Source organism: Mercenaria mercenaria, chromosome 18, assembly GCF_021730395.1.
Source record: "Mercenaria mercenaria strain notata chromosome 18, MADL_Memer_1, whole genome shotgun sequence".
Classification (NCBI taxonomy): domain Eukaryota; kingdom Metazoa; phylum Mollusca; class Bivalvia; order Venerida; family Veneridae; genus Mercenaria; species Mercenaria mercenaria.
This window is the reverse complement of record NC_069378.1, coordinates 42,451,362-42,467,672: the sequence shown is the minus strand read 5'-3', so window position 1 is coordinate 42,467,672 and position 16,311 is coordinate 42,451,362. Positions and strand designations below refer to the sequence as shown.

Genomic DNA, 16,311 nt, shown 5'->3' with positions numbered 1-16,311 from the left:
TTTCTTCATTTTTGTTATTAATGGAACGAAAATGTATGCTTGAAATTAAAACGTACTATGTTTATCTATAAAGTCCGATAAGTTAAGATAACATCTTTATTTTCAAAAAGAGAAAAGAAAATTAGTTTTGTTTTAACATTTTGTTTTAATTAAACTCCTTCAGAAAAAAACAATTCTATATTGGTGTATTTTCTGGTCCTTTGGGATCATGAAGTGCATTCAATATATGTATAATAAAGATCCGCTTAAGCCGGTGCTAGCGGATGTGAGAGGTGTTGCACATTTCATTACTTATAATGAACAGACTCATTCAAACCGTGTCTGCTATTACTCTTTTTGGTTGCATTCTATGCTTCCAAAGTACTTTTTACAGACTTTATTAAGATAATGGATATATTTTTGTGAGCGAAGTTCATGGATAATGTTTTTAAAGATTGCCATTTTTAATCGGGCGCTACGGATTAAAAAATACATGTACATGTACATACATATTTTTCCATTTTATAATGAAATAATAGCATTGGCAGCATAATTTTAAATTATTTCGACATGCATAATACATTCGTGCATTAGGTAAGTATTTTAGGTAGGATATTACAAGGACAGTCAAAAGCAATGAAGTTCTGAAAATTGACTATATTTAATGTTTTTACAAATCATGATTTTCGACAAGGCTTACAAAGCTTTGATTTAAATTTTGCAAGTCCAGTAGCGTTATGATATGGTCCTGTCAGATTCGCATCGAAATTGACGTAGTTGCATGTAACGCTTGGTCTCCTTGTACATAATATGTACAATATAAACTTTAGTATGCTGGCTCTGGAATAGGCTTACAGGTTGCTCCGGTAACTATTCTCTTAAAGTTCGGTGTAAATAGCCACAAAACATATGCCTGACATTCTTGACGCTGAAAAAAATATGGAAAAATAAATACTGTCACGGAAACAAACTTTAAAAGTGTGCATAGTCAGAGGTCACAGTTGATAAGCTATGATCGTACTGATTCGTAGCTTCGTATTTTGCGACATGATTTAAAATCAGGCCGACATTTTTGTAAGAAAAATAATAAACAGTATAATTCAAAGATGTGGTTATTCCATGACTTGAAATCACAAATTGTTTACAAACTAGAAAGATGTATACTTACAACTCCTTCCATAGAATCTGCTATAAATGATACCCAGTATTGGTCCCTGTCTACGCCTGTCTGTAATATGAAACATGAATAGTGTAAGTATTAAGTATTATATAAAGATAGGTTTATGAAGAAAACCTCCTCATGGGATCATTTTTACGTAATATAAGCTTAAATCTTCACAGACACAGCAAACCATGAATATATTTTCTTTTCTTTTCCAAGAAGTGTTAACAACAATTCAAGTTTATACTGTAGAGAGAGAGAGAGGAGAGAGAGCGAGAGAGAGAGAGGAAAGAGAGTGTGAGAAAATATGGAGATTGTGTTTTTTAAAATCAAATCAAAGTGACAAGTCACACAAAAGTTTGACACTTACTGTCCGGTTTTCAGAGGAATTTTTATGTATGATATTCCTTTGTAGTTATGAGAAACCGTTCGAGTTTCCAGTATTCAGAGATATATAAACAAACTTCAAAATGAAAATAGTAGAAGAATTTTCCGTAAAAAAGTCAAATATAATGTTTACTTTACTTAAGCATTGCTTTTTGCTTAAATGCAAGAAACTTATACAGAAACAAAAGAGAATCATTTATTTATAATTGTTTTACAGAAATCTGAAAATAATTGTTATTGGCCCTGTTACCATGGTTACAACCGTTTAACTTACTTTACCATGCAATGACCTTAGTTAAATATTTCAAAATATTAAAATCTTATGAAACTGGCCTTTAAAGGTCCATAATGCTTAAATTTTATCTTAAAAACATATGAAACGTCTACTATTATGTTTCTTTGTTGCTTCTTTTTACAGATCTTATTTTTAAAAAAGCATAATTGGGGTAGGGTCGGTAATTTCAAATTTCGATTTAGGTAGAACAGGTTTGGTTCTAATATTTTTCTGACAGATATATAAAACGATAATCTACAACGGATATGAAAGTTTCACCATAGCACTTTATTTTATCTAGGATATATAAACTGAATCAAAACGAGCTAAAACTATCAAAATTCACCTATTTTACATGGTTCTTTTTTCTAAATATATCTCTTAGATGCACGGTGACCCCAACATTTTTCCTTCCAAATTTGAAGCATTTTTGTGTGTCATTGAAGCAACACAATATTTTTTAAAATCTTAACTACATATTTCTTTCGTATATTTAAGTACGATTTTTCCATTGAAAAAAAAAATGGTGGGTGGGTTATTAATGTCAACATGTGAAAATGAAAGAGATTTGTTTGTGACATTAATAGTAATAGTAACTTGTAAGACCTGAAATCCCTATAAAATTAAGTGGGATATGATATATTTTAAAAAGTACCCCCATTTTTCAATTTTACTTATTTTCAGGAATGCTCAAACAATAGAAGAAAAAAAAGCACCCTATTTAAAAAAAACGAGTGCCGTGAGCTGTGCTTTTTCTGCTCATAAAGGTGTTTGCTACAGTTTCTGTATATGAGATGGGCGAATTTTTTACCAATAAAAATATTTTCCCCTAAAATGCCGTTTTCAAGTGCAGATAACTCTTTTTCAATACTGGAGACCTGTGATTTTGATTGCATATCTTTCTTAAAGGACTGTCTTTCAATATCCAAAGTTTGTAGAAATTCTGTTATTGGTAAATATCTCGCCCATCTCATATACAGAAACTGTAGCGGACGTTTTAGAATGTCTTAGAAACTAATGTTCTTCAAGCTCAGAGAGTTTGAAAAAATCTAAACTATAGAAAAAATGATCTTATTTCCTAAAACAATGATATTTTCGTTATGAAAACTGACAGAGGATTTCGCTTAAAATGGTTTAAAATTAGCTTTTGAAAAATCTTTACTTTAACAAAATGATATGATATTTGGTAGTTCCTGGTGAAATTTGAATCATGACACGGTACACGGAATACATTGTATAGCATCCTAAAAAGAAGTATACAATTGTTACAAGCAAATGTATTACAGGTATAAAATGTAATTCTTTGTTATTATGTATTACCATTTTAAGAATACTAGCACCTGGGCGACATCAAAGCTATTCATATTATTTAAGTTCCTTATTCATACATATTTTAAACATTACTTACATTTAATTTTTCGTATGCTTTCAACATGCTAACGTATGTTACATGAAGTTTCTCTGCCGCCGAGGTCGCAGATCCGATAGACCTCCTTAAATGTATACTAATTTCTCTCCAACCTCGTGTAGGCTCACTGTAAACACGTGATAACACAGCAACTATAACAAAAACTTTTGATATATTCAACATTATCGCCTTTGAATGATACCGTTGATCCAACAGAGATAACTTTTCAAGTCGTTTATTTAAAAAGATGTTTGTATTTATATACATTTGGTCGACATCCTGGACTCTTGTTTACTTAATTTTCATTAGATTTAATGTCTTACGTCATATTTTGTTTGTCACTGGCTCAGATTGTTGCAAGTACTTGTTTACACGGTACAGACGTGCAAATTGGCGCGGAAACTTCGTGATTAAACATTAGTGAATTTTATTTTACATGATGTTGACAAATCAATTTACGCGGACAAGCCCGATAGAGTTTATGTTATTCTGCTTATCCTTTTTATTTACACTTTATTTACGAAATGGTGTAGATTCTTTTAGGTGCATAATTGACGCAGATGCTGCATCGCGACTACAGCGGAATTTATTATCAATTTGACTACGGTCAAATTTTGCTTTTCATAATAAAACAGGTCTTAAAAGTAGGTGCACATCAGATTAAATAACATTTAATAAGTACCAAGCTGATTAATTGTGTATCAATCAGCATTTTCTCCATTCATAAATTCAATCAATTTGGCGTAACAATGAACCGAATCATACCTAGGTAATGAGAATAAAGAATGATATATATACTAAATTTTAATGACTTTTATTCATGGGATTATATCTCGACAACCCATTGTGACATCTGATGTAGCAGCGTGAAAAAAAAAATAGCCAAATTCCCAAAGGAATAGTAAATATACACAAATGTTTCAACAAGCTTTCATGGTCACTAAAATTATCATTTTCAAATTCTATTTAGACCAGATTGAAATATAGACGACTTTAAACTTCCCGATGGTAATTTTCAGAGACACTGCCTTAGACTCATACATTATATTATATTGATTATCTTGATGATGCTGTAATGTGCGCGTTAAATATGTACATGTACTCATGACATAGGTATTTCATAGATCCATGTTAAACTTGTTCTCTCTTTATATACTCCTAATAAAGAACTTAATGTGCGTAGTTTTAATGATGTTAGGTTGACGTGTGGATATATCTGTGAAAAAGACTTGGCTTTGTACTGCATCCAGTTCTCATCTTTTCTGACTTTTTCTGGTTTTATCATATGTAGAGTCCTCTGATTACCTTCAGTGTTCAGTAAACTAACTGGAACAAATTCATAATCCCATACCATGTGAATGTTTTAGGAGTTATTCCCCATACTCTATTACAAAGAATATACCTTATGATAATCTATCATTTGGAAATTTAGTTTAAATCTATATACATTTTGTCAGTTTTATCTATGTATAAAAGGAATTTAATACAAGATTAGCAGTAATATATTTTAGAACTTGGATAAAAATTTTAAACTGTGCATTCTAAACATTGTTAATCTATAGACCGGGCAATATTTAAAAACTCATCCCATTTCATGATTCATATTTAAATCTTACTGAATGTGGTTATTTACCGACATATTTTCTTAACAATTAAACATATTTTAATGTTAACATTATTGATATTTTCCAGTATAATTATTCAATGTAGGCATTATTGTTAAACTGGTATGCTTTGACCTAGAGATTTGCGCGACAATTCACAGCAATAATAAATGATGTATATGAATGAAATGTCAACCAATTGATCTATACAGTTTCTTGTCAAATCAAGTCAATTAGAAGTATCAAGTACAGGAATTAGATTTTTTTTCGTTGTAAAATCAAAATACCTTTCACCAAGAAACACTTACACTTTCAACACAACATAGGTGATCAATGGTTTAAACATAAGTTTTAGGCGAAATATTCTTGGTATTGATCTACACTGGATGCGTACAGTCTGATCATGATCTGCACTGGTCAAAAAGGCAGAATCAATCGTGTCCAGCATGATAAAGATTAATATTAAAGGGCGTATATTGGTACTTATTATCAGTTATAGTTGGATTCTTTTAGAGTAAGGACAGGACGTGATCGGAAAAAGTGTGCTATTGATTATTTATTAACTTGCATGTCATATCTTTTCGTTCATTTCACAAGCACTCTAAAAACATTTCTTTGCTTATATTTACAATATATTCATTATCCTATGATATTGCCTTTATCGAATATGACTACTATCTTCACCGGACAAGTCACAAGTCACTGTGAACCATTCATTAATGAATGTTCATTTCGTAGGCCTGTCATATTAAAGTTGATATGGAGAACCCTAGTATACTTCAAGGGAACACCCCAATATGCAAATATTCCATAATTGATCATGGACATGTGTGCGTAGTACATATATGAATGAAATTACAAAATGTAATATCTAAAGTTCCATAAGGCTTTATATTTGATGTTGTTAACAACTAGAGAAATAGCTGTTAATAGATGTTACGCATACTCTCGTGACTAGAAAAGCGCTATTTAGTTTGAGCCATAAAGGGAGGTAATAAAAAAATCATATTTAATAAAACTTTTTACCACAGTCATCAATATTCGGATTTTTGTCAGATATTTGAGAATACAACTATCGGGAATAAAATTAACGAGATATTAATACATTTTATGTTCACAAAGTAAAATATGGCAGCCACATTCGTTAACGAAGGCATTATGAGCCTTTAACTACTAATTATTTAATTTTGAAAACAATATACCGAGGCATCAGTTTACATCGTCTCCAACTGTACAATAACAAAAAGTATCCCAAGTTTAACAAGACACTTTACTTTGTAATATTATAACTGCAAGGGTCACATGATTGAAATATATTTAAAGTACGTTATGAAAATACCATTTGGTAGGTTACTTTGCTGTCGGCCAACCATGGATAATGATGATGTACAATAACAGACAAATACTGACTAGATACATGCACATGATATGTTATTGTGTCTACTGCATGAAACACTTCTCCATTAACACATGAAACTAAAATCAAGAATTTTATATTTATCTAAATGAAAAGAAATACTCGTTTTCTTTGTTTCCCATGTGCATTTGATTAATTCAGCTGATAACTATACTACACCCTTTTCATGGTCAATTCAAATGAGACGATTCACATTAAAATGAAAGCTGTTTTCAATTAATTAATTAATTAAAGGAAATTTCCGCTCTTAATCGTGTTCTTTTAACATGCACATATGTATCAATTAAAACTGTCAAGTTTCAAGTCTTGCATTGTTTGAGAGACATTTTATATCAGGGGCAAGTCTTTGCTTATTTAAAATAATAACATTGAAATGAACAAAAACAGTTGCCGTCACATGCACTATAAAACAATAACCACTCGAATTAAATATAGTTTTGAACAACACATCTAGTTTATGCAACGTTAATATAGTTATGAGATTATTTCTTCGTGCCGTTATCGTCAAAATTTAAAAAACAAAAAGAAAATAGGCCAAGCAACACGGGATAGTAAATTAATATAGGGTTGATTCGTTTCATTTTATTTAACATCGCACCGCCATTGTTTAGACCAAAAATGCTCCTCCCTACATCGATTACGACAGGGGGCCAACATCTGTATTGAAACACCATCCCCAAGCAAGTAAAGTATAGGTTTCCTTTATTTTATTTGTGTGTGTGTGTGTGTGTGTGTGTGTGTGTGTGTGTGTGTGTGTGTCTTTTTGCACATATACTTGAACTCCGAATAGTCTATTTTGTAAATCAGATCAAACTGCATTTTCGAAATTATTGCCCAGCTCTTGGTAAAAATGTGTTACATACATGCTAAAATAGTTAATGCGCTGAAAAATATATACTTGGGGCTTCCTTAAAAACCTGCGGAGTTAGTTACAATTTTTGGTATTTCTATGTTCACTTTCATATGTGATATGTACACGTCTTGTGACTGTTTCACATGTAAAACAACTAGAGATTATTTACACACCAAAAATATTCATTAACGTTTAATTTCGGGCACAAAGCGAAACCGCTGTATAGGAAAAAAATACTTAGACGTAAATTAAATGTTTTAAGGTTAAGGCTAGGTTTTCAAGTGCATAAATTCTTTATAAAATGCACAAGTGAGTTACAATAAATATGAGCTAATATACTATTTCCCATAAGAGGTAAACCATTTCATGTTTAAACCGCAATGTTGATTTTTTGTTAAAACGCATGCTGATCATTGTAAAATCGATGCTTTGAGGGGTTTTGAAATGGTATGATTTTTTTACATTAAATTAAATTTAAGAGGCAAAAGGGCAAAGAAGGGCAATAAGTAAATGAATTAAGATTCAAATTATGAGGATAATGAATCTGATTGTGCAAATCCATTAGGCCTCTAGACGGTTTAAACTGATTCGGTTATAATAAAATTCCCTACTCCATGGCTGCGTTTTTAATTTGTAAAACGCGTTGTTGACTTATTCTAACATATAATTCATTTAAAACTGCATCGTCTATCAATATCTTTATCACATAGTTCATTCATGTTAAACCGCAATGTTGATTCATGATTAATTGTATTCTGTTAGCCTCGCCTGTCAGCAATTTATTAAATCACTAATCTTCTGTTTATCCTACAAATTTTCATTTCTACTATGTAAAAAACTAAATTATTCATTTTTTACATATATAATTAATTTAACTTCGGACTTCGGCGAATGTTGTAAATCATATTTTATCGAAACAATTTCGCAACATAGTCAACACTGAATTTTTAAAAAATGAACCAAAATATCAGGAATTTTAAATGCCAATATACATATTTATCTTTTTATATCGTTATGAAGTTATCTATTTTAAGTTTTGTATCTTCAATAAGATAGGCAAAAGTCGGTTAACAAAGAAACCTATTATTATTCTAGATCTATTTTCCTCTTGTGTGTACCATGTTTCCTTCCATGATTCAATTCAAATGTGGTAAATAAAATTTAACAGAACATGTAGAGCTACTTTATTATCAAAATGGCATGCCATAACAGTTATTTGTTTCATAAAATTTTCAGTTTCATTAATGGCAATACACATTTATTCTGTGTTTAGCTATACATAAACTTAGTGTGTACACTTTTACCCTAATGCATAGCAGGGTGAGTACACGTTCACCAGTTAATTTATGTTTACATTAACTATATGTAGAATTTTTTTCATATTTCTTCAATATGACAGTTTGGTCTAGAATACATTTAACTGTTTAGGGATGATACGGCGCAAAAACAAATAATTCGTTGTCCTTACGTGACTGGAAAGTAATGGCTATATATAGCTCAGTAGGAAAAGCGTTGGTCTACGGATCGCGGGGTCGCGAGTTTGGTCCCCGGACGGGGTGTATGTCCTCCGTAACGATTTGATAAAAGATATTGTGTCTGAAATCATTCGTCCTCCACCTCTGATAATTCATGTTGGGAAGTTGGCAATTACTTGCGGAGAACAGGTTTGTATTGGTACAGAATCCAGGAACACTGATGAACTGCCCGCCGTTAAATGACTGAAATACTGCGTTAAACCAAAAACAAATAAACAAAAATATATTTTTGAATTTCCTGGTTTACTGATTACATGCAACCGCTTTCGTTCTTTTGTTTAATTCATATTTTGTTAAGTTAGCTGATATATAATACGTGTACTATATATTTCGTTTTTACTTTACAATGAAAAGCAGAAAATGAAAGCGACTTTAAAACTGATACTGTCTGAAATAAACACGGATATACGAAGAGCGTTTGAAAACTAGTGGCAGCAGCGGCGGGCTATACAAACCTCAGTAATTTTCCAAGAAATTACTATGTTAGACCTTAAAATGTAATCTCCATCTGACTGTTCACCTTTTCCCCGACGCAAAAGCCACTTAGAAAGAAAATGCGGCGTCCAGTTAAGCTTGATTTAATGTAAGTGTTCAACCAAAAGTCACAAGTGGAAAGATCAGGGCTATAAGGTGGATGTGGTAAAAGCTCAATATAATTATTCTTGAAGTATTCCTGTACTACGGCTGAACGATAGACCAAGGCATTGTCATGTAGCAGCTTGGTGCCACACGCACCTGTCCTTGGGCGCTTTGCTGGATTGTGGTCAAGAACGGCAGATAGGACATATTCTTTGTAAAATGTACCAGTAACGCTATTGTGTTCAGGGACAGGGACACGAGCCACAACTCCATCGGAGTCACATAACCCGCCTGACGCTTCTGCTCCGCCGAGCAATAACGGGCCTTTCGTTATTCTCGCCTACTCAAATTTTATTATTTTCATTATTGTCAGGCTCATAATCGTACAGTCACGTCTCATCACCTGTAACGACTTCTTTCATACGCCTATATTTCTTTTTTTTTCTTTTTGTATTTGACGAGCAAGGCGGAAGCTTTTCCTACCATCTTACTCTTTAGCTCAGGGGTCAATAAATGCGGTATCCAGCGTGCACAAACCTTACGCAGGTTTAGCCTTTCTCTTAAAATCAGAAAGAAACCGCTGACGAATTAAGGCACGACAGTTCCCCTGTCTCCTCCATTGACTTTTATGCTATTGTACAAAATAGATGAAATTGTGGGGCTCAAGTGATCGTGGCAGTTGAATATAAAGAAGGATATATAGTATCTGTTACAGTCTGAATCCCGCCTGGGCCCAAATCGTGCATCTTGAGATGCATTCTTCAAGTTTCATTAATTTCAGGTAACAATAGTTCAGCGCTGCTTTCATTATATACCTCATGTAAGACGTACAAGTGCTGAATAATAATACTTGAAGAACATTGATTTTGTGGAAATATTAAATTTCAAGATGCAGTTTAAACACTCATGGCATGAACTTTATTGCGTAGACTCTATTATACATGGGCGGTGGTATATGAGTGTCTCATTTATATTTGCTGTAAACACAGATGAGAGGAGTATTGCTCGTTATTGTAGTATCCTGTTACACTGATCTGACTTATCGAATACAGATATGAAGTATTAAACGCGCGGAAGAGTGTAGTCATTGTGGTATCATATGTGGATGATTGCAGATCTAGATCTTAACCAGCCATTTATAAATGGTGCAGATTACAGAATAGAAATAGAAATATTGCCGTTGAGCTTATTGTAACGATACAACATACATATTTGAGAACATCAGAAATGGCCTGTCTGGCATACTTAAGTGAATTGGGTATTAAGCATCCGACACTTAAGACAAACCTGCATATGTAGCCTGGCAACCATTTGGATAGGACCGCTCTTTTTCTGTTATCAGGTTCATCGTCCCTCGTCCTTGACAATACTGATTTTAGCCTTTATTTACAATGTTAATGGGATTATATAATAAAGAGTTGGTTTTGTTTTTGTATAAATAGCAAACATTGGTCTAAATGTTAAAACGTTTAAAAACAATCATATTACTGTGACACTATTCATCTATGCAATAAAGTATCAATTGTACAGAAGAATAGCATATATTTATTTGCTGAGGTCTCTCTTCTTATCATTCCAGTACGATGCCGGTTGAATGAAACATGGCTGAAGCATCTCCCAGTGACTTACTCTGGTCTTATTCAACAAGATTTGTGGAAATCTATATAAAAACACTCTATGCTGATTTTGCATACATGTATGTCCTAGAAATGTATAATTTTATAATGTAAATGCAGTATCAGCATGGTATAAAGTTACGTCAACTTGCCTTTGTCATTTATAATATATCTTCTCCTGATCAGAACTTTGATAACAACAGTATTTCAGAATAACTATATCAGTAAACGATAGAGTTCTGAATATTTATTATGATTAACCAATTTACAAATATTGCTTTTTTAATATGATTTCAAAAATATGTTTTAAAATTCCTTTTGCAATTACAATGTCATCATTTGAGTGCCCTATCTTGTTGACATAGCAATTAACATATGTTTAATACGCAACAGGGCCACAACTTGCACTGGTAACTTCCACTCCACCTTCAGTTGACCACCAAACTTTTCCCTGACATTCTTGAGGCTGAAAGAAAAACGAACAAATATATAGTGAAATAGTGGCGTGCATCCCTGAGATAAGCTTCTGATGTCTGCCTTGCCATAATTTCCGGTAGAAAACTTATCGAACTGATGTATAACCTTTGGTTTTGCAATGATATTAAAATGGTTTCTTGATCCTCAGTAAAGATGTTGAAAAACAATGTTATTTTGTGAACTGAAAATACCCATTGGAAGTATGTATATTTACCTCTCCTTCTATAGACTCTGCCATGAAGAATACCCAATTGGAGTATGTGTGTATGTCTGTCTGTAAAATAAACACAAAAACTATTTAAATGCATGAAATAAAAATATGCTAAATATGCAGGAATCTTTCCTGTTAGATGATCATTTAACGGATTATAATTTTTTTGTATTTTTATATTCATCAAAAGCGGCAATTTTCTTTCCATGAAGTTTTATGAACAAACCATATAATTTGATAATCATAAAAAAGGTACAGAAAATATCAAATATGGTGATTTAGTAGCAAAAAACTTACATTTTCATAACGACGGAAACTTCAAGGAAAGGACGAAAACGTGATAACAACTTAGCTCCATACACGATGAAGTGTTCAAAGCAATCAACGAAATATATCATTGGGCATCAATCTTTACATAGCTTAGAAATATAAAAGTTAGTTTCGTATGCATGATAAATTCTTAGCAAATCACCTAACATTATTATATATTCACACCACATATCATCAAGCTTAAAACGTTTAACGAAAGGACCAAGACATAAATAAAAGTTAGTTCCGTATGCAGTTATGTTTTCACAGGTATTCACTTTATTCATTACAAAGTATGAATCTTCAAAGGAAAGCTAAACAAAAGTTAGTTAGGTGTACAGTGATATTTGATTTTAATTTGTTCGACAAATCTGTAAACTTAAATCTTCTGGAAAAAAAATCCCAATTTATAAATGAAAGTAAGCACATTATTAGCGCTGGCATGGTCGTCTCAGACAATTTAACTGATCATAAAAAGAAAGGACAATTACATAAAAGCCGAAGTTTCGTATGCGATGATGCTTTCAAAAGAAGTCTCTAAAATATGATGACGCTTTTCAACGTAAGCCTTCACAAAAGATTCAGCACGCCAGACATATTTCAAAATGAATATTAGCTAATAGAAGTTTTGCTTATATGGAAAAAATTTAAACTGAAACAAATATAAAACGAAAAATGTCTCTGATTGTTTTTATGGATATAGAGCTATATAGATAGTTACGCAATATAATATGTTGTAATCGTCATTCTAGCTTTTCTTGTCACTTGGTAGATATGTTTTAACAGAAGAGTGAACGTGTGTTTACCAAATGATACTCGAACTCACGTTGTTCAAACACCTTTTTATATAATGCGCGTTCCGTGGCAAAGCATAAAAGTATTACGGCCCAAAAACGTGTATTTCGAAAGGAAATGACGTCAGCGTGATAAAACAACGCAGATATTCTCGCGCATTAAATAGAAAATCTAACTGAGCAAAATGATAAGATATTGAACAGGTCCTGGAATTGTCAAATACACAACGGGGCCGAAAAAAAGGGAAATTATTATTTAAAAAAGCAATATGTCACTTTTATTATATTTTTTCAGTTAATAAATAAGCTGAACAAAAACTTCCTAGGATATTTAGTCCAGGTGTATGTTTTTAGTGCAGTTTGTTAGTATTTACATGCATTTTAAAATATGGATATAAAAAAATGTTGCGTCCACTATATCAGAGCCAGTAGTTTCAAAATGCAATTTCTGGGAGATGTAAAAACAAATATTCAAACATTCATTATGTAATACACATACTGACATATATTGTTATAACTCTGAGAGATTCAAAATTCTATGGAATATGTTTCAAAGAATTGTGTAAGTAAGCAAAAATATTTCCACATTTTTTAATATTTATTACATGAAATGCTAATTCCTGTGTACCATTGTCTGATACTGATACAAAGCAATGTTAAGTTTAAACTTCTTAACTTCACCAGTCATGTAAATTTTAGTATTTCAACAATGGAAAATATGTGTAGATACCCTTGTAGATACATAGGCTTTTTAATTTGTAGATGGTATTTACTACAATTTATTCAGATCTGAAAAATATTTCAAAGACCGGGCTTGTTTACTAGAGATAATATTTCAGTGTTATACCCATCATCTGTCAGATAAGCCCAGCCTACTCCCTAAATATGCTTAATGGCTTTACCACCGCAATATCAGCCAGGAAGGACCCGGCGTTTAAGTTGAACAGTTTTCGTCTGATCTTCACCAAACTTGCTGACATGTTTGTGGGCATAATATCTCAGCCAAGTATTGTTACCACCCAAATCGCCAAATGGCTCATGTAGGGAGGTTGCACCATATACTTTTTTTAATGATGATACGCAGAAAAAAAACATTCAATGAATTGAAATAAATATAGATTAAAAAGGTTATTCAATGTCTACATTGTTCTGTATAATATATTTGCACTCATTTCCAAGCTGGGAAAAACTAGAAAAAAGGCAGGAATACAATATTCAGTGAAACATTTTTAATTTAAACTATTATTATGATAAATAGATAGATATAGAATTTAAAAAAGGGTTTTCTAACATTGTACTGTAAATATGGATATATTTGGACTGTACCCAGCTGAGAAAACCCTATTACACTCGCCTAGCGGCCCGTCCAATATGATTTTCTCAGCTGGTACTTGTCCAAATATATCTCCGTATTGTACAGAACAATGTTAAATAACCTAATATTATTACGACGTCTAGAAAAAAGCTACTACATATACAAATAAGAAAGTAAGAGAGGAGTCATCACAGAAGTGTGTTTATCTAAGCAAAACAGGAAATATGCTTTTCCCTTCTTGCATATCAACGCTCACTATCTCGGCCCCGATGCTTTGACAAACCTCAGTCTAATGAAATAGAATGTACATTAACTAAAGAGAAAAGTTTATTATTATACAATGTATTATTATATCAAAGTTTGTTGATTTCCTGATACCGCTTCCATTCTTTTGTGTACCTCATATTTTGTTAAGTTTATCATATAATATTATATATTTGTGTTTTTTTTATTTTGCAATTACAAAGTTTAATATCTAGTAAAATATAATTTCAATGTATTTAAGGAAATATCTTCTCTAAATCATGTTCTAACTAACATCTGTATTAATTAAAACTGTCTAGTTTTGCATTGTTTCAGTAAAATATCTAGGCATAGATAACAATGAACCATTGTTTTATATAAAAAAAGAATTATTTCAATGTTTATAAAATTAAAAAAAAAACAAAGAAAAAAACCATCGTACCTTAAATATTTAAAAATCCACAACTTACCCAGCACGACAAAACAAAAATACTGCAATAACTTAGGTCAAATATCCAAATATCCGGCCTTATGTAACCTATTTCAATGGTGTCCTCCGTACATCAAGTTCCAGTCCTTTGAGCTTTAACCATTTGATGGCTTGCCAATGTACTTTGTTGATTTTCGTTACGTTGATGTCTCGTTTCTATATTCGTTATCGCAATCTGTTGCACCAAACACAGAATGACCAGACGCTGTTTGCGACAAATGCATATATATTCTTTGGGTTTTTTCGCACTGCATCAATCAAGTCTACACGATGGCTGGTTGACAGACAAATCAATAAGTACTTTTTTGTTTCCAAAAGTAAGTAAAAATGTTTGTAAACGAAAAATGAACTGTTAAATCAATCATAACATATACAAATCTTTTGTGCTTTGCGGACGGGCTTTGTCAAATATTGATCAAATTGCATCATTTGAGGTATACTTGCTAAAACGTTTCCTAGCGGATATGCTGCCACACAATACCTCCTTTACCAATAAAAGATAGATACATAAAGTTCTGTATAAAAAATAATTTGAAGAAGATTTTTTATTAAAATGGACTAGTTGCCGTTATTTTAGAGCGTGTACTTTATGAAAGTGGTCTTTGTGATACAGTTTTTGAAATGCGATTGTAGTAAGGCAATGGTGTAAATTATAAAATCAGTATTTCCCTGGTAGACAACTATCTTTTGAAACGAATAAAAGCACTATTCCTTGTTAGTTTAACACACTTTCAGCGGTATGTTTCATTCAGTATGAAGTTCAGGTACGGTGCCAGAAAGTGATTTGTCCAGAACGTAAACCAGTCCGCCAGAATAAGGCCAATATGTCTTTCGGGTTGGTGAATAAAACTATAAATTGATCGAAACTTTAGTCTACAATTACTTTATCCTATAACCATGATGTTATGTCTATTATATCCATGTGTATCAAAGGCGGAGTCGCTATCATTTCTGCTGAACTTAGATTTTATCGCTTCCACTTACCATTACCTTAATACATTTAAAGCCAAACTTTGAAAAACGAATACATTCAAACACACGGACTTTGTTTATAAGGAAATCATGTACCTTTTTTCTCAGTTTATGTTACGTCTTACTCTTGAGTGTGTGTGTGTGTGTTCGGGTTTAACGTCTTTTTCAACATTTTTTCGGTCATATAAACGACGGTGTCTACTTGTAGCAGTGAGCACAATGCCCAACTTTATAGTGCTGCCTCACTGGAATATCAGGCCGTAGACACGTGACAATATACCCCACCCAGTCACATTATACTGACACCGGGCTGACCAGTCCTAGTACCTCTTAATGCTGAGCGAGGAAGCTACTAATACCATTACTGTTGAAGCCATGTATTAAATAACAAGCAGCTTCTGCTAAACCTATATCCATAAGATTAACAATTTTCAGAATATTTCTACATAGCAAGCGGGAAAAAATTGTTCAAGGTTTTTGGCCATATTTACGTTCTTTATCTCATTGTTTTCTGTAAGTTTTGCTAACATGGTAAATAAAATACACTTATTACTTTGAAAACTTGCTAGTGGCAAGTATGAACAATCGTATTAACTGAAATGTCGACATATTTTTTTCTCTGTGTTTGTCTGCTTGCAATGATTCAATATCTTTTGCGAATCCAACTGGAACTACTTGACGATTTG

The 16,311-nt window shown here is 32.3% G+C and overlaps 1 protein-coding gene and 1 long non-coding RNA gene across 2 annotated transcripts; both read right to left on the bottom strand.

Moving 5' to 3' along the window:
- Window positions 1-616: 616 nt before the first annotated feature.
- LOC128550424 (uncharacterized) lies at window positions 617-3,484 on the bottom strand. The gene is made up of 3 exons (XM_053529395.1): window positions 3,211-3,484; window positions 1,148-1,207; window positions 617-907 (listed from the first exon to the last, which is right to left on the bottom strand). The coding sequence occupies exons 1-3, from the start codon at window positions 3,475-3,477 to the stop codon at window positions 806-808; spliced, it is 429 nt and encodes a 142-aa protein (XP_053385370.1). The 5' UTR covers window positions 3,478-3,484; the 3' UTR covers window positions 617-805.
- Window positions 3,485-11,046: 7,562 nt separating this feature from the next.
- On the bottom strand, window positions 11,047-12,764 carry LOC128550841 (uncharacterized). Its single transcript, XR_008368499.1, has 2 exons — window positions 11,506-12,764; window positions 11,047-11,280 (listed from the first exon to the last, which is right to left on the bottom strand). It is a non-coding gene; the product is annotated as an uncharacterized LOC128550841 (long non-coding RNA).
- Between the last annotated feature and the right edge of the window lie 3,547 nt (window positions 12,765-16,311).